Raw genomic sequence first — 24,903 nt, 5'->3', positions numbered from 1 at the left:
AGGTGCTCCCTGTGCTCGGCTTCAACCCTTCCTTAGGGCTCTAGGTGACCGACCAGCTCCCCAGTGCTTCTGCCGAATCCGAACGGAGCATCAGTAAGAGGGAAGGTGATGGTCCCTTTGCTCCCATCCCCGGTCTTCTCCCTGGGACCGGGGTGGGCTGGAGGCTGAGCACTGGCTGAAAGCACAGCAGCGTGAGCAGCAGGACAAGTGCCGGGGATGGGGGCACTGGGGGCCGGGGCAGGGGCCTGGGGAGAGGACAGCTCAGAGCAGGTGCCTGCTCCTGTCGTGGACCTCTGGTAAAGGTCACACGCAGTCTGTCACTGCTTCAGTCTCCCCAGAGATTTGTTTTGAGATTTGTTCTGTGGTTAATCAGAAAGCAGGCCCAGAAGCCAACCCTCTGCTCCAGAGGCCTGAGCAATCACTGGATCTTGCCTTGTCCCCAGGCTGCCAGCCGAGCTGGGTGGCGGAGGTGGGCGGGGAAACTGCTGGCTTCAGGGTGAGGAGCCCCGTGTAGGCAGAGCCCCAGACAGCCTCAGCGAGTGGGCTGCTGCGAGGGATGTCTTGAAACTCAACGTTAACCCTCAACCCGGCTACCCCACGAATTTCTGTTTCCTCTGGCAGCTCACTGCTGCCACCCCCTCCAGCAGCCAGAGGTGAAGAAGTGATCAAGGAGGCTGGCTTCAGCACCCGGAGCGGGACTCGCCCCTGAACCTTGTGACCTGGAGGAGCGCAGCAGGGGCGGGGGCCCAGGCAGGCCTCCGGAGGGCTCTGACAGCCACCTGATTTATGGAGGAGAGCAGAGACAAGCAGTGAAGAAGCTGCACGCCAGTCACAGGGTGGCTTCCAGAGTCCAGGTCAGGGTGGAGGTGCTGGAGGTGCTGAGTGGGAGTAAGATGCTGGATCCATCTGATGCCTGAACTGGCTGAACCTGCAGAGCTTGGTTACAGGGATGCGAGGAGTCAGAATTCTCCAAGGCTTTGGGCCCAAGTGAACACAAGGCCCACACTTCTGTTTAGTGACAGGGAGCGCCGGTCAAGTGAGAGGGCTGCTCTGTTGGGCCCCCTGACGTCTCGAGGCACTGTGTCAGCATGGTGGGGGGCGTCTTCCCTGGAGGTACAGAGATCTGAGGTTGGGGGGCACGGCTGTGTCAGAGCGTGACAGTGCTGGAGCCGGGACCCCCGCTGCCACCTGGGTGCCGTCCACGGTCCTGGCTGCCCTGAGATGCAGTTGCATCCACTTCCCAAGGGTGTTGACATGCCGCAGAAGATGTTCCTGGAGCAAATCTAACCCACAGGTCCCCTGAGATCAGAGAAATCAAAACCGTGGCCCCATTTTCAAATGCCTGGCAAGGACTGGGATTTGGGCTGGCGGGGGTGGTGGGGGGGTGGAAATACTTAAAAGTGGAACGTGCCTTCAGTGGAAATGATCATTTTACTAGGCAAGGAAGGAGAAAGCTCAAAAACCAGTCTCTACACTCAAACGCCTTATCTCCTCCAAGGCACAGGATGCAATCGAGAAATTCTGCCTTGCAGAGAGAAAAAATAATCATTTTTGTCTTTTTCGGAACTGTCTAGGACTACTTTTAATACATAACCCACAACAGAGGGCATAGCCATTAGGTGACCTTGTGATTTCAGCAGAACATGTCTCTCTAATGTAGCTCGATTATGATTGTAAGTTTATAAAAACAGGGAAAGATTACAGGAATATACATTAAACCACATCAATGAGTGCTACTGAGAAAAAAAAAAGTCCAGTAGACAGGTACCAATCAAATAATCAATATGTAGGAAACAGCTACATCACCCTGCTTTAAGAGAACCAAATAATGTTGCAATTGGATTTGCTTTAAAATTTTCCACTTGAACAAAACTGACAGCTGTATTATAATCACATTTCCAGTCACTTTATAAGACACAAATTTCATTTCTCCATATTTCTACTTCATTTCTGAAAAGGGGCCAGCAACGTTATTCATCAGGCACATGGAGAGGCAGCCTAATTCATGGGGCAGGGGGAAAACGCTGTTAATTCCATGTTTTCCATTTCCCGAGAGAATTGGTGGTTTAACTCAAACATGATTTTTTTCTGATCAGTCTAGTTCAGGGTTCTAGTTTCAAACAAGGGTAGGGGGAAAAAAGCAGCATTTTAGTCCTTAGGTAAAATGACTTGAGATTGTTGAAATTAGGACTATCTACATTTTTAGAAAATACCAGGGTGGATTTAAGATTCTTGGTATATTCTTCATATGAAAAAGTCTGTTATGAAAACCTGGCTATTCAAATATCATAGTAACAATAAACAAACATTCTTTTAATTCACAATCCAACTGTCTCAAATTACTCAGGACAGTTTTTAGAAATGCCACTTTTGTATTAATGAAAGTGCCTTAAACATTTATGCAGAAGGGAACCCACTCTAGTATTCTTGCCTGGAAAATCACAGGGACAGAGGAGTCTGGTCGGCTACGGTCCATGGGCTTGCGAGGAGCTGGACCTGGCTGAGTGACTATGCACGCTAAAGTTTTAGTCAGTTCAGCCCAACAAGCCTCCTTGGAGCGCCTCCCACGTGATAGGTCCTGTTACCAGGGACAGAAAAACAAAGCACCAAGTGCACACTTGAGGTGTGCCTGGGGAGGGGCGAGGAGGAAGGAGGCTGGGAGGACAAGTCTGGCAAAGGCCCAGCGGTGGGGAATGGCCGGAGTGCTGTGTCTAGGAACCAGTGAGCAGCACCACAGCCAGGTGGGCTCAGAAGCAGGGAGACACAAGGCAGAGGAGGAGGCCCAGGAGCTCTGACATCTAAAGCGGGGAAGGGATGTATGAAATGGACACAGGTGGGCTAGACTTGCCTTTCGGAGGCCAGCCACACAGCAGATGGACCAGAGTGGGACAAGGCCCTGGGCTGGGACCCCCGCATGGAAGACACTGGGTGCAGAGCGTCTGGGCTGGGGAGGGGGCAGAGCTGCAGGGGGGATGGCTGCTGACCCCCAGACCCTGGGGTTGGAGTAGGGTCAGGAGTGGTTCCAAGTCAACAGCTGGCAATGAGAAGAGACCCAGCATGGACCGTATTCCCTTTAAAGATAAAACACAGAGGCAGAGTACAGGCTGAAGAACCACAAAATCACACTCGCCTGAGATAGGACTTCCAAAGCCGAATCCATACTCGCCTCTCGGGTTTCACGATAACATTAGTCCTCTGCAGTGTCAGTACTGAACAAACCACTTCTCTGGGGCTCCGGGCCTGAAAATGCTTGAACTAAACTGCCCTGGAGGAGCCATCAGGGTCTGAATCAAGCCTCTTTTACAGGTTTCAGTTCTTCTCCAATCAGCTGGCACCCACTTTCCTGAAAAGTCATTTTTTCCAAGAAACTTATCTAATTAACAGGGCTTTGCTGTTGGCTCAGACGATAAAGAGTCTGCCTGCAATGTGAGATACCCAAGTTCGATCCCTGGGTTGGGAAGATCCCCTGTAGAAGGAGATGGCAACCCACCCCGGTATTCTTGCCTAGAAAATCTCATGGATGGAGCAGCCTGGCAGGCTACAGTCCATGGGGTTGCAAAGAGTCAGACACAACTGAGAGACTTCACTTTCTTTCTTTCTATCTAATTAACAGGCCCATGTGGACTCCTCCACTTCTCAGTGTATCCCCTGGACAGAAACAGTCAAGGTTTCACTTTGTCAGAGCTCCTCTGGAGCACCAGCTAGTTCAGAAAATTGTTTTGTGCCCAATGTGCAGTTCAGATGAAGAACACTAATGACTATTTCCACCAGGACAGTGTTCACACGTGGTGGAAGACGCTGAGCACTTCTGATGGACTCACTATCAACAGAACAGTTCAACCAGGCAGTATCATCTCCCCATCTTCACAGATCGGGAGAAAGGTTCAGAAAGGTTAACTAGTTTGCTCAAGGTCACAAAGCCAGGATTCAAACCCAGAGCCCCTAATCCTAAACAAAAGCAAAAACATCACTTTGCCAACAAAGGTCTGTATAGTCAGAGCTATGGTTTTTCCAGCAGTCATGTATGGGTGTGAGAGTTGGAGCATAAAGAAGGCTGAGTGCCTAAGAATTGATGCTTTCAAACTGTGGTGCTGGAGAAGACTCTTGAGATTCCCTTGGACAGCAAGGAATCAAACCAGTCAACCCTAAAGGAAATCAACCCTGAATATTCATTGGAAGGACTGATGCTGAAGCTGAAGCTCCAATACTTTGACCACCTGATGTGAAGAGCCAATTCATTGGAAAAAACCCTGATGCTGGGAAAGACTGAGGGAAGGAGGACAAGGGGGTCGACAGGGGATGAGATGGTTGGATGGCATCACTGACTCAATGGATGAATTTGAGCAAACTCTGGGAGATAGTGAAGGACAGGGAAGCCTGGTGTGCTACAGTCCATGGGGTTGCAAAGAGTCGGACACGACTTGGTGACTTAACAACAACAACACTCCTCATTAATTAAATGTTGATTTTCAAGGATTTGACCTGTTTCTTTCCACTTCATTAAGTTTTTATTTTGAGAAAGTTTCAACTGTCAAAATAAGCCCACACGGGCCCTTGACCTAGATTCACCAGTGGTTAATATTTAGTGGCATTTGCCTCTTCTCTCACTATACCCACACACTCACATATTTTTATTTTCTGAATCATTCCAAAGTGACAAGCAACACAGCACTTTACCCCTGAGCTCCTCGGTCTGTACTTCCTAAGAACAAGGACGCTCTCCCACAGAACCACAATGCCATCATCACGCCCAAGAAAGGTAATACTGACCTTGATTACATTATCCAATCACAGGCCACATGCAAATTTTTTCCAATTCAACCCCCAAAAGCCCCCTAAATCTATTCTGTTTTTATTCCTCAATCCAGGATCCAATCTCAGGGGGCAGCTGCCAGGTCTCTTCCGTTTTGATAATCTAAAATCTAGAACTGGTCCCTGGCTTTCACTGTTCCGTTCAGTTTTGCCCAACACTTCTCCCACTTACGAAAAGTTCAAATCGAGGATCTTGTAGAATAGCCTGCATTCTGGGTTTGTTTTTCACAGTCTCTATTATTTATGCTCTTTTCTCATTCGCGCCAAGATGGGGCACATGATGAAGACTGGGCCATCAGCATAATACGGCAACATAGAGGGTTTTCCAGAAGGGACAAAATCTCAAAACTAGCCCTGGCCTTGCGAGAGAAGCAAATCAATAAGCTCACATTTTCATGGACTTACAATCCAACCACATAACTTGCTTAGGGAGCTTCACGGTACTCTTGCTGGAAACGACTCTTTAGGCATTTAGATGAGCACCGCTGGAGAGGTCCACTTTGTCTAAAAGCTCTTGCGTGCAAGGGTGCTGGGATGAAGCACAGAAAGTGTTAAAACTGGGGAAACGGGAATATATTACATTCCTATTCATTAACAAACAAAGGATAACGAAGAGGGGGGGCTTGGTCCAGGGCTCAAAGGCAGATGGAGAATTCAGAGTATGGATGCAACATGTGGGAGTCGTGGGCCTTGTAAGCACCCACAGATGTGCTTGTTCCGGGGGTGTGAGTGGTCTGCAGGTTGTGGGGGGCGCACAGCCAGACCACAGGCCTGTGGTAGAAGCATGCCTGATGTGTCTGAAGAACAGCAAGGACACAGAGAGAGCTCGGAGTATTGGGTGACGCCCAGCCTCATGGGCCCCTGTAAATATCTCTCCTCCTGGTCAGAGTAGGATGGAAGCCACTTTGAGGAGGCCTTTGAGGAGGACAGGGTCTGACTTATTTTTTAAGAGGATGACATTGGACACCATGTCGAGAATAAACCATATGGGACGAGGCAAAAGCTGGGGACTGGTTGAGGTTTCTGCAACGGTGCAGGTGAAAAGATGATGGCAGGGCAAGCCGGGTGCTAAGGAGTGGAGCTGGGAGAGATGGCCAGATCGATCTGGAAGGAATTGCCTAGGTGTGGTGACCAGCGGGATGCTGAGTTTGAGAGGAAGAGGGGAGTCAAGAAAGAGCCTCAGTTTTTTGCCCCCAAGATGGAGCAGCCTGCTGCCAACAGGGAGATGTGTGGGCTGCGTCCCCACGCCCTGCTCCCCACTGTCACTGGCTCCGGGGCCAATGCTGCAACCTAACTGGCCTCCCTGAAGTTGTCCTAGGCATTGTTCCAGGCACATCACATGTATTAACTCACTGCCTCCTCCCAGCAACTCCCATTTACACACGAGGAAACCGAAGCACCAAGAGATTACGTTACTCATTGAAGGACACACGCTGGCAGGTGGCAAGGGGCCGAGCTAGGATTTCTCCCAGCACAGCCTGGCTCCCAAGCCTAGGCTCAGAGCCACGAGGCTACGTGGCCTCTCCAGCCCCTGGACATGGCTCATGGGCCTGTGCGGGCACTGTGTGACCCGGCAGTTCCTGTCCCAGAAGTGCACAATCAGGGTAGCTGTCCTCACGGACGCCCTTTGCTGACTCCCCCTTGCACTGGAGTTGAGATCTTGTTCATCTCAGCTCCTCTCTCCCCTGCTCCTCACCTGCCAGCCACATGGGCCTGTGACACACCAAGCCCATTCTCACCTTCCACCTCCCCCTTCCCAAACTGGCAGGCCTCATCTCTGCATTTTCTTATGGAATATTCTGGCTCCCCCGGCACATGCTTCTCCAGAGGCGCTTCTCTCAGCAGCCTCTGAGGCCTTTTCTCTGATTGTTCTCTAGCCCTGGACCCCATTCCTCATCTCCACAGAGCCACCTCCATCGACCCGCGATTGTGCAGTTAGCTTTTACTCCCTTACCTGTTTGTGGTCCCTTCCCTGCCCCCAGCTGGAAGCACCACAGAGCAGAGGTCAAGTCTGGCTTTATTAGTTCACTATCACTTCCCAGACCTCAGCACTGTGCCTGGCATACAGCAGGTGCTCAATTCATACAGCCGAATTAATGGACGGGCTTCACTGAATGCATTTTAAAAATCAGGATACAAGACTAGGTGGGTGCTGCACATGGCATGGCTACAACTATGTCAATTTCAAGGGCCCCTGTGGACGTTGCCTGAAGATGGCTGGCATCTCCTGAGGGTGTCCAGATGACAGAGGAATTCCCCCTGCTGTCGTCGCGGCCCACGTTATCTGGTCGCAGGCAGACAGGCAGGAACCTAGTTCTCCTCTGCTTGAGTTCAGGGCATCAGTCGGCCCAGTGGTGCCTGTGCAGGAGCGCTTGCCTAGCGGCCTAGACGCAGCACAGGGTCCTTCATCTGTTCCCACACAGTCTTTTTTATTTAAGTCTTTATTGAATTTACTACAATATTACTTCTGTTTTGTGATTTCCGGTTTTTTGGCCACAAGGCATGTGGGATCTTAACTACCCAACCAAGGATCGAACCTGTACCCTCTGCACTGGAAGGCCAAAGTCTTCACCACTGGACCACCAGGAAGTGGTGGTCCTTCTTACCCCTCCCTCACCCCCAAATGATGCCATCCCATAAGTGATGAACTGGTTTAAATATTTTGGGAGGCACTCCCCAAAATGTTGTTGAAGCAGAAAATGCTAAGGCAGGGTGCCCCCCAGTATGAGTTCTGTGCCGGTTGCTCACTGGCTCTCAGTCACTGAGAACCTAGTGCGTGCCAAGCCAGGCGCCGCATGCTTCATGAACGTGATTTCATTTGATCTTCAACAGCTCTCCTGGCAAAGTCCAGTCCGGCGAGCAGTAAGACCCTGAGTGAGGTCACAAAGCTGCTTACTTTCAGCTACAGCAGGGGCTGCAAACTCAAGCGTCAATGGGGCCACGCTGGCAGAACACAGGGGAACCCAGGCTGCATCTCCAGCTCCACCTAGCGCAGTGAGGGGGCCGGGAAGCTCCCCTTTTGCAATGGTGGCAACCAGTTTAATCAAGAAGAGAAGCCCAGTCCTTATCTGTTACAGATGAGTATTTATAGACGCAGTCCCATTTGCTTTAATACACAGGGGGTGCGGGGTGGTGGTTAAAAGAGAAATGGCGGGCCCGAGGAAATGAGGCTCCACAAAAGGATAAGAACTATTGAAGCTGAAGGCTGGGCGCATGGAGACTCACAGTCTTATTCCCTCTAAAATCTAATCTCTTTTATCTAGTCAAGTCTACTCTAGTCTTCCCTTCCCACTGCCCTTCTGTTTCTCTTTCCCTCCCTCCCCTCCTTCCCTCATGGCTGCCAGTCTGTGACTCTGCCCCACGCCGCACTCCTCTCCAGTGAAAACAAAACAGGCTTTCAGTACAGTTCACTTTTTTCCAAAGGGGTGACAGCCTCTTTGATGCTCTCCGTGAGAAGCTACCTTGGCAGAGCTCGCCTGCCACACCTGGCACTGCTGGTCAGTGGATGTACGGGACGGCTTCTGAATGCGCTGATGCTGGGGTTTCTTATCGAGGTGTGACAGATTTAGTAAATACACTTAAAGCCAACTCTTCCTGCTGCATTCCTTTAAACCCATTTAAGCAGTTGGCCAACCCCAAAAACTCCTCCCTGAGTCAGCTTCCTCAAGCTTCAGGGAGACAAAACATGACCTCCTAAGAAGCAAGCCCAGTCTCCGAAATTTAGCAAATCTGAATGCCCCCACCTATACTAGGATGCTTCCGACCTTTAGTATACACAGAAGGCATTTGGTGAAATGCAAAGCATTGCTAATTTTTCCCCAATGGAAAGTGAGAAGCTCTAGCATTTAAGAATAATCACACACACAAAAAGTCAACACATGCATATCTTACTCTCATACCATATGCTCATAAAATCCATAATTCATAGTATTCTCTGGCCCGCACCCTCTTTAGCAAAGACATAATTTGCAATCATGCTGGGTAAAGACAGACAGCCATTACTTTCTTAATGGCCAACTACCCAAAAAGGCTCAGTTAAGTGATCTCAACTAGCAATCTAATCAATTAAAATTGATAAGTGAAATACTTTTAACCTTTGTTTCAGCAGGCCATTCCTAGTGGGAGGAGGCAGGGTACGTGAATTCCCAGCATAAAATTTAATTCCATTTCACGGATGCAAACATTCTTGCTGCTCTGATGGAGAGGCCCCGTTAAAGCAAACTGTTTTTCTCTCTTTCCTTGAATCCAATCAGAGAAAGATGGGTTTATGGGTCTCTCCAGCCTATGCCATCAATTTAAACCTTTACAGAAATCCCTGTGGCCATATTTCAAGGAGGAAAGGGCCACAGAAGATGGGTATAGAGCACAGAGGGGATGCAGTTTCCTTGCTCTTCCGAGAGAAAAGAAATAAAGGAGCATAAACAAAATGGAGACAAGACAAAGGAATCAGACAACCAGGCAAAAGCCATAATAATCATTTACAGAGAACCTTCCACATGTCAGGCAGTGTGCTCTTTGTATGCATCACTGGATGTGATTATCAGGCAATACTGACTCCATTTTCCTGAGCACAGTTATGTGTGAGGCACTAGACTTGGTCATCTTATGTTTCATATTACACTTCACTCAAGTCTCAAAACAGCCCTGTAACATAATGAAGATCATCCCCATTTTCCAGGCAAGGAAACAAAAGTCGTGGTGGTTTCAATCACTTGCTTGAGAGAATACAGAGCTGGGCAGGGGCCTCTGGCTCAAAAGATACAAACCCTCCTTGGTCTGCATCATAACTGCAGGCCACACAACTGAATAGTTTTTGTCAAGACTCATTCCACTGTACACTAAAACTCGGTGAACTTTACTGGATGCAAGCTGTATTTCAATAAAGTTGATTTAAAACAAGGGCTCTCTCTCTCATCGTCCACTACAAAGTGGCTACCTGCCGTTTCTGCCTCTCCAGCTTCCAGCTCTTCTTTTCAAGTTTCTTTAGGGGCCCCCTCCTTCCTCAGCCCCAGGCGATGGGGTTCAAAAGGAGCAGGTCCCACCTTCCCAGCATCACAGCTAAGCATGTGATCTTGACCTAACCAATCAGTGAATCACATTCTGCTGATCACTGACTGGGTCAGGAACGGTCATGTGACTCAAGCTGGGCCAATGAGAGCATTGCCCTGGACTTCTATATAAGTTATAGGGAAAGAGAAGCTCTGTTTTTGTCAGGGCGGCTTAGCCAGTTCAGCAGATCTTAGAGGTGCTGATGGCCATCTTGTCACTATTTGGTGAGAGCTTTCTGGGGGATGGAGCCAGAACAGAGGAAAGAAAAGCTGAGAGAAGGAAGGTGGCGGTTTCCTGATGATACTGCTTGAGTACCTAGATCAAGCCATGCCTGAAAGAAGATCTAGCTTTTTACACTGATATCAGTGAATCTGCCTTTCTTTTTCCTTAAGTTAGTTTAAGTTGGCCTTTCTATCTCTCATAACCAAAGAATCCTAATATATCAAAATGTTACAGCAAATAACAGGAAAAAGAGTTATATGAATGGGAGAAGGGTTACAGGAACACAACTAGGCTTTATATTCTGTCTCCTTTAAATCTCAGTCTCACACTGAAGAGGAGAGCGCTGAGGCACTGGTTGGATGCTCAGGCTTTCAGGCTCAGCACATGGTTCTTGGGCCTCCAAAGCCTTCATTTTTACCTAAATGCTGGTGGCTTGTGTTTTTTAAAACATTCCGTTTTTTAAGCAGCCAGGATCCTTTAGTCATTAAAATCATACAGACCACCTTTAACACACACAACCAACCTCCTGGTGCTGCTATGACTATATGGAGGGCAGGGATCCCAGAGCTGTGCCCACGCCTGCTTGAGACCCCAGTCACCATGCAGAGATATTTCAGCAAAACAGCTGCGCAGCTCCCCTTGGTCTCCAGAAAGCAGGGCCCACAGACTGACTCCCAAGTGTCTAGAATCTAGGGCCCCTTTTCCGAAAGTTTTGTGTAACATGCACGCTCTGTAAGTTCACGGTGATGGATCAACCCCAGTACGACATGCAGGTCACCCACGAGCCTCCCAGTGATGCGAGAGCCAGCCTGGCGGTGTCCCCTCACCCCCAACAGTGACTCAAGATGACCAACTCACTCAGGTCAAGGACATCATCCGTTTTGATCAGGTCTTCCTCCCGCGTCAGTGGCAGCTGGGTCTCGGGCTCCCCCCGCAGTTGCAGGGACAGGGCACGGAGCATGAAGAACACCCGGATGGCCTGGACCAACAGTTCGGAGAGCAGAGAAGAGTGAAGTCATTTTGGTGAGAAGCTCCGTATGGAGAAATCACACAATGACTCTAGATTTAAAACGAACAAGACAAAGCTCACCTCTTTCAGCATCATGGTTCTGGTGCTTTCAGAGCCAAGATTTACAATAAAAAAAAGTCAAGGAGGCAGCCTTGTGCCATTACCCACAGGCTCAGGTTGGGACCACTGTACCTCGCTGAGCACCTGTTGTTTGCCAGGACCCTCCTTCTAGGGTCACGTGACCCTCGTGGCAGCCCCGCTCGGCACTTGAGGCTCGAGACCCATGGAGGCCACGTGATCTGGCCCAAGCTCACACCTAGGGAGGGCCAGAACCAGGTCTCTTCTAACTAAACCAGCCCAAAATCTGAAAATCCAAACCATGAGGGTTTCAAGGTCCCACCAACTGAATGTGGGGGCAGGAGAGACAGAAGGTAAGATGCGGGCAGGGTTCGGAGCCCGCCAGACTGCACAGTCCTTCACCTGGAGCTCTGGCCCTGTGGCCTTCCAACAGAGGCTGTGCCCTCTCAGGGCAGAGGACCTGGCACCTGGCAGGTATGCAGTGATGTCAGTGCCCTGGGAGCCCTCAGGTCTCAGCCGGGACAGAGGTGGGGATGGAGGGGGCCCCATCAGCACAGGTTCCCGGCCCATCAAGGAAGAGTCTTGGCGGACCCCAGGGTGAGCAGGCATTTCCAGAGAGTGGGAACAAAGCTGAACCCCAGGCTGGAAGCCTGGGAAGCTTGTGCAGCCTCCTCCCAGTGGTCAGTCTGCCCTGGAGGTAACTCCCCGTGAGTCCCAGGCTCGGCTGACTTGCCTACCAACCAGAGGCCAGGAAGTGGAGCGGCAACAACGGGGCCCGTGGCCTCCAGGCCACTTGCCCTGATTGAGGGAAACAGCCCCGAGTCAGGTATGGAAGGTCTGCGCTGGACTCCTAGCTCCACCGTGCTGGGCAAGGCCCCTGGCCCCACGAGTATCAGTTTTCTCCTGTGTGAGATGGGGGTGGGAGTCTCTACTGCGTGGGGCTGCGGGGAGCCTCTGAGATGATAGTGGGGCAGGCAGCAGGCAGCACAGGGTCCGTAAAGGGGTGGCCACGCCTCACTCCTGCCACTGAACCGCTCAGCACGAGGAGGCCATGGGGACAAACCACTGTCGCCACTGGTGAGCCATATAGCCTCTTTCGGGTCCCCGTGTTTCCAGTTCTGAGGCTGCAGGCCTGCGCGCTGAGATGGGAGGTGTCCATAGTATGACAAGGTGCTTCCCAAAACAAGGGGCGGAGGAAACAGATGACTGTCCACAAAGAGCCAGCCCTGCACCGACTTTTGCTGACCCAGGCAACGAGGATGCCTGCGGACACCTCTGAACCTTAACCTCGACTTGGTCCAGAACTGCCAGGCGATCTTGGGCCAATTACTTAACGTCCCGATGCAGAAACCTGGACGAACAGTCCTGTTTCCTGGGCCTATTCTGGCGTCAGGTATTCCTTAGTCAACCAGAAGCACTAGAGAAACATAAACTTTCATATGATAAAGTTGGTGGTTGTGGGGGCATGAGTGTATTATTCGATTGTTCTAAACATTTCTGTCTGCGTGCTTCTGTTGTTTTATTTTTTGGCCATGCCATGTGGTATGTGGGATCTTAAGTTTCCTGACCAGGGATCGAACCCCAGCCTGCTGCGTTGCAAGCTTGGAGCCTTAACCATTGGACTACCAGGGAATTTCCTGTTCTGAAAGTTTTGAAGAGCAGTCTTCATAAAAAAAAATCTGTAATAATCAGCAGATGTCTCTCTACAAACACAGTGTGAGAAGCCCAGGCTCATGAATGTGAGGGCAGATTCCCACAGGGCCAAGTACTCCACCTGGGTGAAAGCGGGGCTCCCATGGGCATCTACAGGGTTTGGTGGGCCATGTTGGCCAGCCCCAGAACTCCAAGAATCCACAAGAGAAAGGTGAGATACCGGGATTAAAGGTCATCTGATCATCTTACTGTCTCCCTAAACCACCACCACTCTCTCTGCATATCCCTTGCCTGCCAGGTACGGGTCGGGGTTGCATTGTGTCATGCATTCGAGCCTTTTAACCACCCTGAGTGGTTCCCATTTTATAGACAGGAAACCGAAGCCTAGAGACGTCAGGCAGACAGCCCAAGGTGATTCACCTAGTAACTGACTCCAAAGACTGTGTCCTTCCAACCACATGCCTTTGCCTTCAACAAAGTGAAGCATTAGGACCCACGCTTTTATTGAGTGTTTTTCTTGACTTTGCTGAATTAATGTGCAAACTGAAATGTATTACTAAAAACGAAAAGAGTATTCTTATTCTTTCGGATGCTTCCATAGAAAGATTGACTCAGGAAGAATGGATTAGATTTGGAAAGGCGTGTCAGCTGACCAACTTTAAATATTAAGAGAATCGGGCATGTTCAGGGTGGTATGGCCGTAGACAAGCTTAACTATAAAGAAGAGACCTTTCCAGTTTGCTTCCATGCAGTGGGGAGCAAGCAGAGCCCCACGAGTGGGGCAGCGGATGGCTTCCAATCAGACAGACCTTTAGTCCAACCTGAGTCAGGTGATCCCCCAGGCCTGGGCTGGAGCTCTGGAAAAGGGGTTCCCACCACCCCAGATCATGGGGCCACCCTGAAGATGCAAGGAGATAGTACAAAGACCACCCTGAGCCCCAGGGCCGGACCTGGAACAAACACTCAGCCTGAGCCCTCTCCCCTGCCACCTTGGCTGCACGTGCAAGCTGATGAGCTCAAGTGACAGTCACTCAGGCCAGGAGCCCACCAAGGCCATGGAAGCCAGTCATTCTTAAAAGAGTGCTGAAGCGCTTTAGAGTAGGCACAGCCCCTTGGGAAAGCAAGTGGCAACACTGACAGAGTCACCAAAAAAAAAAAAAAATGTTCATACCCTTTGAACCAGAAATTCCACTTCTGGGAACTTATCCTAAAGAAATAAGCCAAAAGAAAGGAATCACTGTATTCGTCAAGCTGCTTATTACAATTTAGCTGAAAATAATGTAATACTGGGAGTAACCAAAATGTCCATCAGCAGGAAAACGCCTAAGGAAATTATGGCAAAAGTCACCAGATAAACTTTTATGCAGGAGTAAGAAATTAAGACTTATTAAAACTGTATCACCGTATGAAAAACTTCTTGCTCACAATGGAAAGAGAAAGGCAGCAAGGATGAAAGCGAGTCTACGGCCCGCGCCCCCTGCAACCGTGAAAAGACGTGTCTGCAGACAAAGCTGGGAGGAGACACACGAAGTCTGCGTTGTTTGTTTAGGGTGATGAAATCTCCGGAAATTCTTTCATCCTACTTTTGAAACTCTGTGAGATGTTATTGTATTTTCTTTAATGTACAATATACATCCAGAGAGTAAAAGCAAAATATCCTATTTCTTCAAAGTCAATAGCGATAAACACAAAAACTGTTTGCAGTTTTATGAGGGAACAGGGACACAGAACTGGAGGGACAAATACAACTTCATGCAAATATCTTGATTTCATAATGGCTTCCATGGTTACTCCATAAAGACGGCTAGTGGCTTAAATTCAGATTCTGGTATTCATCAGAGTCCTCTCCTCAACTCTCTTTTCTCTGGTGTTAAGCATCAGTAGGTTTTGACTGTTAAAAGACTCGATTTCTTTCCCACTCCACCACTCTTCAGCACCTCACCGCTGCTCTCTCCCATCTGCTCTCGGCAAGAGCTGAGAGGCAGCACACGGGAGGAACCTGGGACTCAGAGAAGCTAAGTAACGTGCTCAGGGTCACACAGCTGAAGGTGGGATGCTGCCTCAGCCGGTGTGGCTTGTGTGCCTGTGCTCCTTCTTAACTGCTTCTCTCGACTGCCCTTCCACGTGGGGTGGGTCCAGCTCAAGTCCAGGTTCCTCCTGCATGTTCTCGTCAGACCCCAGGGGTCCCTGTGACCACATGTCAACATGAATTTCCCTTCTCAGCCGCAATCACTCAGTGGCACTCTTGCTATTTTGGTCTTATTTTGCATTATTTATTTTCTTTCTATTCTTGCTTCTTGCCCAGTGCCTAGAAAAGGCTTGACAGATATGTCGAATCAAAGAATAAACAGTGTAATTTGCAAAAGGCAAGGGGGAAAAAATGGCTTCATTGTCAGATGCTTCCCTGCGGCCTGCAGGGCCCTGGCCCTCCTCTCCTGTCCGCTTCATTTGCTTTGTTCCAGTCACCCCACACCTCGGACACTCTTTACTCTTCCTCATCTCGGGCCTTTGCACTCTCTGCTCCCTCTGTCTGGAAAGGGTCTCCTTCATGTCTTTGCCTGGCTGGCTCCTCCTCACTCCCCAGGTCTCTGCTCAGACGTCACCTCTGCCAGGCAGCTTCTGCTGGTCACTCAGGCTAACGCAGTGCCCCCTCTGTCCTTCAGAGCCCTCACAGCAGCCTGGTTTCGCCCCTGAGTGTAAGCTTTGCCTCTCTGCAGGCCGGGGAACGCCCAGGGGCAGGCCGCCTTTCCGCTCACTCCTGCACCCTTGGGGCAGCACTTGGCACATAGTAGGAGTCCAGTGGCTCTTTGATGAATGTACAAAGGAATGATTCACCACGAAGGGTGGTTTGAACTTCTCTGACAAGTCCTTAAGGAAAATAAAGGGTGGTATTTCTGAAAAGCGTCAGCCTCCTAAAAATTAGAAATGCCTACACTTGGCAGGGGGAAAAAAAAAAAAAGAAGGAAAACCTCTGAATCCAACAGGACGAAATGGAATGTTCTCTGGATACGAGCAAAGGACTTGAAATAAACCGCATAAGTCTTCAATTGCTTGCTAAACCATACACTTCCTCTAGCTCACATTCAGAGCGCACCGCTGCGTTCTGATGACTGAAATGGGCCTAGGGGCTAAGCTGCAGGAGGACTCCAGACAGCTGCCTGGCATCAGGGGCTGGGCTGAGGTGAGAGGTCAAAATTCCCCTTCAAAAGTGGATCCTGGAAATCAGAGGGAAACTTCTGGGGCCCATGGCTCTGCGTTGAGGTGGCCAGCCCTCTTATCTCATCCTGCCACCTTCATCCTGGCTCTAAACCCAGGGACACCAGACTTGAGAGCTGCCTTTATAAACCCGTTGGACAGACAAAGGTCACATGAGAGACCGCAGGGGCTCTGGTGCTTCCGTTGGCAGTGTGAGCCCTGCAGCCCATCTGGGGCAAGGGATGGGGGCAGCAGAGTCCTGGGATCTTGAGGATGAGGGAGGAAGACCCCCACCCTCAGGCACCACCACTGGCCTTGTGCTTCTGCCTTTCGCGGAGTCCTCCCGAGGACCCTGGCAGGGCAGGCAGCGGTGGCTGCTGGCTGGGTGAGGAGACAGTAGCTCAGAAGAAGCAGGAACCGCGAAGCCCAAGCAGCCCCGCCCTCTGCTGTAGGCCTCAGCCTGGAATTTCTCCCATGGACCAGCAGCATCCGCCCAGGCCAGCAGGACAAGATGCCAGGGACCGCCAACCAAGCCGAGGCCTTCGCTGTGCTCCCAGGGCTCTGAGACATGCCCCCTGCAAACCCTCCAGCGCCACCACTTCCCACACAGCCGGCCCCACGGGGGCTCCAGAAATGGTCTACAACTCTCTGTGCATCCCAATCCTCCCGCCACGGTGCCCAGCCCGTCCCCCACAGGCCCAGCTCAAGGAGCAGCTCTCTGTGCTGCTTGCCTCCCTCCCCAGGCAGGATTAGGGGCCTTGTGCTCCTGGAGAAATAGCCCTGGCCCACGGATGTGTGTCTTTCACTTTCCACTTTCATGCATTGGAGAAGGAAATGGCAACCCACTCCAGTGTTCTTGCCTGGAGAATCCCAGGGACGGGGAGCCTGGTGGGCTGCCACCTATGGGGTTGCACAGAGTCGGACACGACTGAAGCGACTTAGCAGCAGCAGCATGGATGTGTGCAGGCTTCCCAGGTGGCGCTAGTGGTAAGGAACTCGCCTGCCAAATCAAGACATAAAAGATGTGGGTTTGATCCCTGGGTCGGGAAGATCCCCTGGAGGAGGGCATGGCTAAACCACTCCAGTATCCTTGCCTGGAGAATCCCATGGACAGAGGACGCTGGTGGGCTACAGTCCACAGTGTCGCAAAGAGTCAGACATGTCTGAAGGGACTTAGCATGCATGGATTGGGGCTGCTTTTCCCATCCTTGCCCTTTTAAGTCTTTTCCTTGAGGACTGGGGCTGTGTTTCCTGGTGTCCAGCACTGAGTAGGACTAATAAATACAATGAAGGCAGCAGTGGGAGGCAGGGGGTCAGAATGGCCACACTGCCTGGGTTGAATCCTGGCTCTGCGACTTATCAGCTGGAGGACCCTGAGCAAATCACTCGACCTCTTCGTGCCCCAGTTTACTCCTCTGTAAGATGGGGATAATACTAGTGCCAACCTCCTAGGGTGGCTGTAGAAATATGTGAGGAAATTCTTAAGAAGAACTAATATGAATGATCCACTTTGTCACAAAGGCTATGTGCTCATATAACTGTTAAGAAAACCTGACGGACTATGGACCAAAAGGAAGGCAGGATGTGACCCGGAGCAGCAGATCCCGCATTCACAGCCTCTGCACCTTCTAGTTCAGGGGCCAAGGAGAACTGGGACGGGGTCCTCTCTGGCCTGGAGACATAAGAGCTGGACTGGGCATGTGTGTTTGCCGTTATCCTGCTGGGGAGCATCTCTGAGACCAACCAAAGGTCAGGGTGAGTGTACCCACTCCATAAGGAGTACAGAAGTGACACCCATTTGTTGGAACCAGTCTCCCCGTAAAAGCCAACACCACGGACGTCCAGTGCAAACGCTGCCACCCACAAACAACCGCGTGCCTGGCCACGGGGCCTGCACACCTGTCTGGGAGCACGAGGGAGGCAGGCATCACTGGCTCAGAGAGAGTGGGCCCACCCACAAACAATCGCGTGCCTGGCCGCGGGGCCCGCACACCTGTCTGGGAGCACGAGGGAGCCAGGCATCACTGGCTTAGAGAGAGTGGGCCCTGCGGAGAGGGCGGTGGGTCTGGGCAGACAGCAAGGAATGCAGACTGACTTTAGTCACGGGTCCAACTTCCTCTGTGCCCCAGCCCTGCCCTGCCAGGCTTGCAAGGCAAACTCTGAGGTGGGTCCAGTGAGTCAATCCCGCTTCTCAAAAAGGTCACAATACTTCCTCCACTCTGGGTACACTTGGATTATCTCAGAGAAAGGCTTGGCCTGATAACAGGAGCAATGAGGGCAATGGATTCCTCTAATTTATCCACACCTCCACATCTCCAGGGAATGATTTTCTAGGAAAGGGTTATGGTGCTTTCTAAGAAAGAAACTGTGATCTGACCAGGAAGATAAAGTACCCTGAACAGCCCCGCGAGACAGCTGCAGAAAAAAAGTGCTGATAACGGAAGTGCACACGGCAGCTGGGTTCTGAGAACTAACCTCTTCACACACCTCTCCCGCAGGCCCCAAAATAATCACAACGGCATTTGTGTGTGTCTTGCCCCAAGATCCCTCAGATACCTTAACGCCACGCCATCTACAGGGGTCCTGGCCTCTCAGGGCTGATTCTGCAGCAGCCTCACCTGCTCTGCATCACCACGCTCCTTCAAAGGAGCCCGGCCCTGCTTCCTCTCTCAGAGCTCTGGGGCTGGGCCGGCTTCGCTCAGTGAAGGCAGCCTGCCTGCCACCAACAGCTTTCAGTCTCTGCTGTAACAAACGGCAGGGACTTCTCTGGTGGTCCAGTGGTTAAGAATCTGCCTTCCACTGCAGGGGACCTGGGTTTGATCCCTGGTCAGGGAACTAAGATCCCACCCGCCGTACAGCAACTCAGCCCATGTGCCGCAACAACTGAATCTTCTAGCCACAACCAGAGAGAAGCCCACGGAGTGCTACAAAGACCTGGCACAGCCAAAATTAAAAAACAAACACCCAGACAAAAGGCAGTGCTCGTGGGAAAGCTAGGTCCTTGTGGATGGTGGGGGCGTGGGGCTGGGGGTTGCTCTCTGGCTCTCTGAGAGCGAGCTAGAAGGTGGGTCTGGATGTGGTCAGAGACCCTTCCTCTCCTGTCCTAGGGGTGCTTCCTGGTGAACGGCTGCCCAGAATAGAGGCCAAGGCCAATGCCCACTCACCCGCCGGGTCTTTTCCACGTCACCACATGGCAGTCGCTTCACAAAGTCGATGCCAGTCAGCGGCGTGCCTGTCGGGGGCAGCAAGATGGAGGCGTCCATCATGAGATATTCCACGTTCATGGGCTTCATCTGGAAGACAGATGGTAGAGGGAGGCTTGCTGAAGGGAGGAAGGGGCCGGGGCAGGCGACACGGGCCTCTCACCTCCATGTGCTCGTATTCAAGGGAGCATCAGCCCCGACGCAGCCTGAGGTGAAGCCTCGAGGCAGCCAGATGGGAGAGATGTGCCTTTCTGTTTTCTAAGCTGCAGATTTTTACGCACGTGCAGTGATAGCTCAGACACCTTGGAGAAGGTGCTGCCCTGCTGTGAACAGCTCTGCTTTCTCACCCCGAGTTCCCCTCCCCTTAGCAGGGAGACAGGCCTCAGGAAGGAGGCCTGCCCCTTGGTGGCGGTCCCATTAGGGTAGTCTGCCTGCGGTGCGGGGCCTGACTGCCACCCGCCTGCTGCCCTGGTGCTTCTAGCTGTGATGGCAGCAGGTGGAGCGGCACAACTTCCGTTCAGGGAGTTCTGAGTGCGGGCAGGCGGGGAGCTAAAGGCTCTGCATGTCATCTCCTGTCCAGCAGGGAGATTCCCGAACTTGGCTCAGGGAAGCTGAGGAGCGGCTGCGGGCCCACATGGCTGGCTGGTGGCAGAACCAAGACATGGACTCAGGCCTGGCTCCAGACACACTATGACCCATAATGTGGTTATGACCCACACAGAACCAGCATTCCCACTTCCCTCCTCTTCCCTGAACTTCTTACCTGGGGGAACAGAACCAAGTCACTTATTAAGCACCTACTACACACCAGGCCCCTGCAGGGCTCACCCTCTCCTGTGTGGCTGTCCTATACTACAGAGGGGACCACTGAGTTCAAATGGAGGGCACATGCCCACAACCACAGGGCCAGCCGGGGGCAGAGGTGTCTGCCTCCTTCCACGGTGCTTCCAGGAAGCCTTCTCTGATTACCAAGACACATGCTAACATCACCTCCCCTCCTGGAACTTTGCTGCATAAGTGAAAGCATTAATTACTCAGTCATGTCTGATTCTTTGCAACCCCATGGACTATAACCCATCAGACTCCTCTGTCCATTTCCCAGGCAAGAATACTGGAGTGGGTTGCCATTCCCTTCTCTAGGAAATCTTCTCGACCCAGGGATCTAACCGGTGTCTCCTGCTCTGCAGGTGTATTCTGTCTGCCTGACCCACCGGGGAAGCCCCAGTGTATCAGTACCGATTGCTTAATGTACACGTGTTGCTGGACACAGACACCGGGCATCATAATGGAGTGACATTTCACAATATTCATGGAATTAATTTTACTCCTTTAAGTATCATAAGCTTCTTCATGTCTCCCTTTTTTAGAAAGTGGTCTTTAGTCATATCACACTTCCTCCCCTCCTGTAACATAAAGCCGACTAAATAGGGCAGGACTGTGGAGATGGCTCAGTGGTCCAGAGACCTGGAGAATAGGGAGTCCCTTAGCTCACCACCTTCTTCTTTGGGACCCATGAAGCCTTCCTCCAAAGGCCTGAGGTCCACCGTCCCAAGTCCTTTATCCCTTTATCCCAGAGTGGGGTAGCAAGGCCCTGTCTCCCGCCCAGAGCGCCCGTGGCACGGCCTTCCTGCGGCTCCCTCACAGCTCCCTCTGCTCCACCCCTCCGCTCTCTACCACCTCCCAGCAAACCCCCTCTAGGACTCCTGCCCATTTCCCCTCTGCATGAAGCAAGAGGTGACAGGGGAAAGTGAAGGGTCAGAAGTGAAGGCCCAGCTTTGGCAGCACCCAAGGGCCTGGCCCACTTTGAGCTTAGTGGCTGCTTTCCTAAAGTCTGGGTTAATGGCTGACTTTGGGCACGTGTCAGCCTTTAATTCCCTAGAGTGTCAGGCATTGTGCAAGATGTAAAATAGATGTAATTGAGACAAACAAACAACGCAGGAAGCTCCCTATGGTGGGAAGGAGAAGAACCAAATATCTGAATATTCATGGTTCTGAACCTCTACAGGAGGCAGTCCCTAGGTATTTCACAACCAGGAAAGCCCTGTGGTTTGGGCCCCATTTTACAGATGGAAAAGTTGAGGCCCAGAATGTTAAGCAACCCCCCTGAGGTTGCAGTAAGTAAGTAGCAAAAGCAGAAATGGAGTCGGGGTTTCAGAGCCCAAGCCTTTCTCTATCGCCAAGTGACACATAAGCCTTGTTTATACAAGAAGCCAAACTTTTGGAGAGTTATGTTGTGGAAGGGAACGTCACGGGCGTAACAAAGATGGCAGCTGAGCACTGACTCTACTCTGCTCCACTTCATGGTCCCAAGAGCAGGAGCCTGAGACTCTCTTTCCAGGGTGGGTGTGGCCATCAGAGGTGTGAGGCGCCGATGAGTGCCTCGCAGAGCACCAAGAGGAGGCCTGGGCGCTGCTGGGGCTTTTCTGTTGGTGATTATCCCAACTTACCCTCTTCCTTGAAAAGCCTCAGGGAGGCCTCAGACATGCTGCGAGCAAGAATATGGTGAGGGCCCAGCTGTTCAGACACCCAGGGACGCATCAGGGAGCCACACAGCACATGCTGTCTTTTTCTTGTTGACGTTTTAAACACTTGGGTTTATTGTAAACGTCCTAAATCACTTCACTCTTTGGTGAGAAACGTCCATGAAAAGAATCATTTAGCACCGAGTGACTGAGTCTTAACTGAGGGGCAGGTACTGGGGAGATGATCAGAACAGCACAACCTTCAATCTCCCACAACTATCTTTTCTCATGATTGTGCCTGCTGGACAGAGACGGGGAGACCGTGGGCTGGCACGGCAGGTGCAAGAAGAGCCACACTAGGGAACATTCTGATGGCACGGTGAAGAAGGAGGTGGCATCGTACTGTGCCAGGCAGGGCAGGGCACTGGGAGGTGATGGCTGGGCACCTGTGGGCACCTCCCCCAACCTCTCTGCCTCTCGTTTCCTTATTGGCGAAAGCAGGATAATGGTAGCAGTGACTCACATCAGGTTGACATGGAGATTAAGAGATTTCATATGTACAACTAAGTCCACAATCAAAAACTATGCCTATCAATTTATCTACAAACAGAAACAGACTCACAGACTTAGCGAACAAACTTATGGTTGCCAGCGGGGAAGGATGGGGGGAAGGGACAGTCAGGGAGCTTGGGATGGACATGTAAACACAGCTACACTTGAAATGGATAACCAACACAGTCCTACTGTACAGCACAGGGAACTCTGCGCAACGTTATGCGCAGCCTGGATGGGAGGGGAGTTTGGAGGAGAGTGGATACATGTATATGTCTGGCTGAGTCCTTTTGCTGTCCACCGGAAACTATCATAGCGTTTTTAACTGGCGATAATCCAATATAAAATTAAAAGTTTTTAAAAAAACTATGCGTATCAAAGTGAATCTTTCTAACCCATCTTATGACTCAGCCCAACTTAGGGGGAGTGAATGTCATCTGAAATTTCACTGCTGAGGATCAAAAGGCACTGTTTTCAATGCCCTTCCCCACCCATCTCTGCCATTTGAACAGAAAGCCCCAAATTAGATGAGTTCTCTCTCAGTTTGGCAGGACAAGCTTGGCCGCGAGTCCTTCTGGCCCCTCACTTACCGTCATGCTCCTGTACTCATCTTCAAACATGTCCAAAAAGATTTCTTCTCCCTAAAAAGAAAGGAAGGAAAAAGAAGATTATGTATATTTTTTTTTCCATAAACAACAAAGGATTATAAACTCCAGTTCGCGGCTTTTGGGTCATCTGTTTCTTATTAGCGAGTTCTCATAAACCACCAGGAAGTGAAATACACACGTGAACATGCACGCGCGCGCATGCACACACACACGCGCGCACACACACACTTGAACGAAAGCCCAAATATCAAATTGCACCTCAACGGTTTTCTCCTTTTCTCCAAGCATGTGTCATTATGGATTTCTAGTGTCGAGGCAGTCAGTTAACCACAACAAAAATCACTTCATGTACAATTAAAATATAAAAATGGTTAACATTTCAGGTATTTAACATGATCTGTTTGCTTGGTTGGAGAAAATAAGAGTGTGGGTTAAGCTGTCATGTTAAAGCTGACAGAGGCTCCGCACGTCTGGAAGGAAGAGAATGATTAGATATGCTTAAAGCTAACATTACGAGGCTTGTTCCATTTGTTTCTGAGGCGTGCCTTTGGGGGCTTTAGAGTGCCTGCGGCCCTGAGCGCCCTCCCAGAACAGGGTGGTGGGGAGGAACGGCCTTGAGACTCATAGACCAGGGGCCAATCTCAGTTGTTCCTCTCTGAGCCTCTCTGTTTCACTGCAAGATGGGGTGTCTGGCTCCGTCCGTGCAGGTCAATGTGAAGATGATATGAGTTAATGAACATGGTCATTATGATCACCCTGGACAGGTCTGCAGCCCGGCAGGATAGGGGCTGTTAGCACTGGTCTGGCCTGTGTCTTAAGTCTCCCTCTCTCCCCCAGTACTGTCTCACTGTCTCTCTCTCTCTCTCTCTCTCTCTCTCTCTCTCTCTCACACACACACACACACACACACACAGTTGGGGTGGGAAAAGCAATAGGTCCTTTATATGTTTTTCCAGTTATCAAAACTATCGGCAAACTTGAAAGTTCTTGTTTGGTGTGAAAGTGAAAATGTTAGTAGCTCAGTCATGTCCAACTCTTTCTGACCCCATGGACTGTACCGCTAGGCTCTTCTGTCCATGGAATTCTCCAGGCAACAATATTAGAGTGGGTAGCCATTCCCTTCTCCAGGGGATGTTCTCGACATAGGGATCGAACTCAAGTCTCCTACACGGCAGGTGATCTGAGCCACCAGGGAAGCCCCTTTGGTATGAGACCCACAAAATAACCACAGAAATTATCCTTGAAAATATTGATAAGCTCCTGATATACTAAGGGTACAAACCTTAGAGAATAAAAGAGAGAGAAACCTGGGTTGGGAGAAGGGAAGGGAAGTGAAGTGAAGTCGCTCAGTCGTGTCCGACTCTTTGCAGCCCCATGGACTGTAACCTACCAGGCTCCTCCCTTCATGGGATTTTCCAGGCAACAGTACTGGAGTAGGTTGCCATTTCCTTCTCCAGGAGATCTTCCCGACCCAGGGATTGAACCCAGGTCTCCTGCATTGTAGGCAGACGCTTTACCATCTGAGCCACCAGGGAAGTTCTGGGAGAAGGGAGGTGTGATTCAAATACAGACCTCCTTTTGTCACTAAAAAAGAAAAATCCTCTGGGAAGATGCCTACCTATGTATCTTCCTGCTTTTTGCAATCCAGAAGCTTTTGTGGGGAGGGTGGGGAGGACTGACTAAGCTCAGTTACATTGGAAGGAGTGTCAAAGATGACTGTGCTGAGGACTCATATCCTCACTTCAAGCCCAAGTGGGGTTGGGGCCAGTCGGGGACTGGGGTTCCACCCCGGAACATGGGGCCCACTGTGGTACTACCCTCTTCTGAGCACATCCAGAGTGCTGCAGCTTTGGGGGGTCATCTGAGCCCCACAAGGGGCATTTCCAGATTATGTGACCTGGTTTTATCTCAACAAACACTGACAGTAATGGACAGTGGCTGAAAAAGTTTCTTGCAAGGAAAAAGACTCGCGGGTATCTATGTATACAGGTAACAGCCGTTTAAAGAGAGTACAGTGAACGAGAGCACAAGTGAACCAGAAAACGGCAGTGCTGACGCCT

General features: G+C 50.9%; 1 protein-coding gene across 5 annotated transcripts in view; it reads right to left on the bottom strand.

Annotated features, from left to right (window-relative positions):
• CLEC16A (C-type lectin domain containing 16A) overlaps positions 1-24,903 on the bottom strand; it is a 234,618-nt gene that overhangs the window by 106,753 nt on the left and 102,962 nt on the right. For all 5 annotated transcript variants that reach the window (XM_061401133.1, XM_061401131.1, XM_061401129.1 and 2 more), the window contains 3 exons: positions 22,826-22,876; positions 19,183-19,311; positions 10,942-11,062 (listed from right to left, as the gene is read on the bottom strand). In XM_061401133.1, the coding sequence (XP_061257117.1) occupies positions 10,942-11,062; positions 19,183-19,311; positions 22,826-22,876 (301 nt within the window). The remainder of the gene's footprint in view (positions 1-10,941; positions 11,063-19,182; positions 19,312-22,825; positions 22,877-24,903) is intronic.

The sequence above is a fragment of the Bos javanicus genome, chromosome 25 (assembly GCF_032452875.1).
Source record: "Bos javanicus breed banteng chromosome 25, ARS-OSU_banteng_1.0, whole genome shotgun sequence".
In the NCBI taxonomy this organism is placed as follows: Eukaryota; Metazoa; Chordata; class Mammalia; order Artiodactyla; family Bovidae; genus Bos; species Bos javanicus.
Note: the sequence above shows the minus strand (reverse complement) of the source record. Positions and strands in the feature narration are given on the sequence as shown.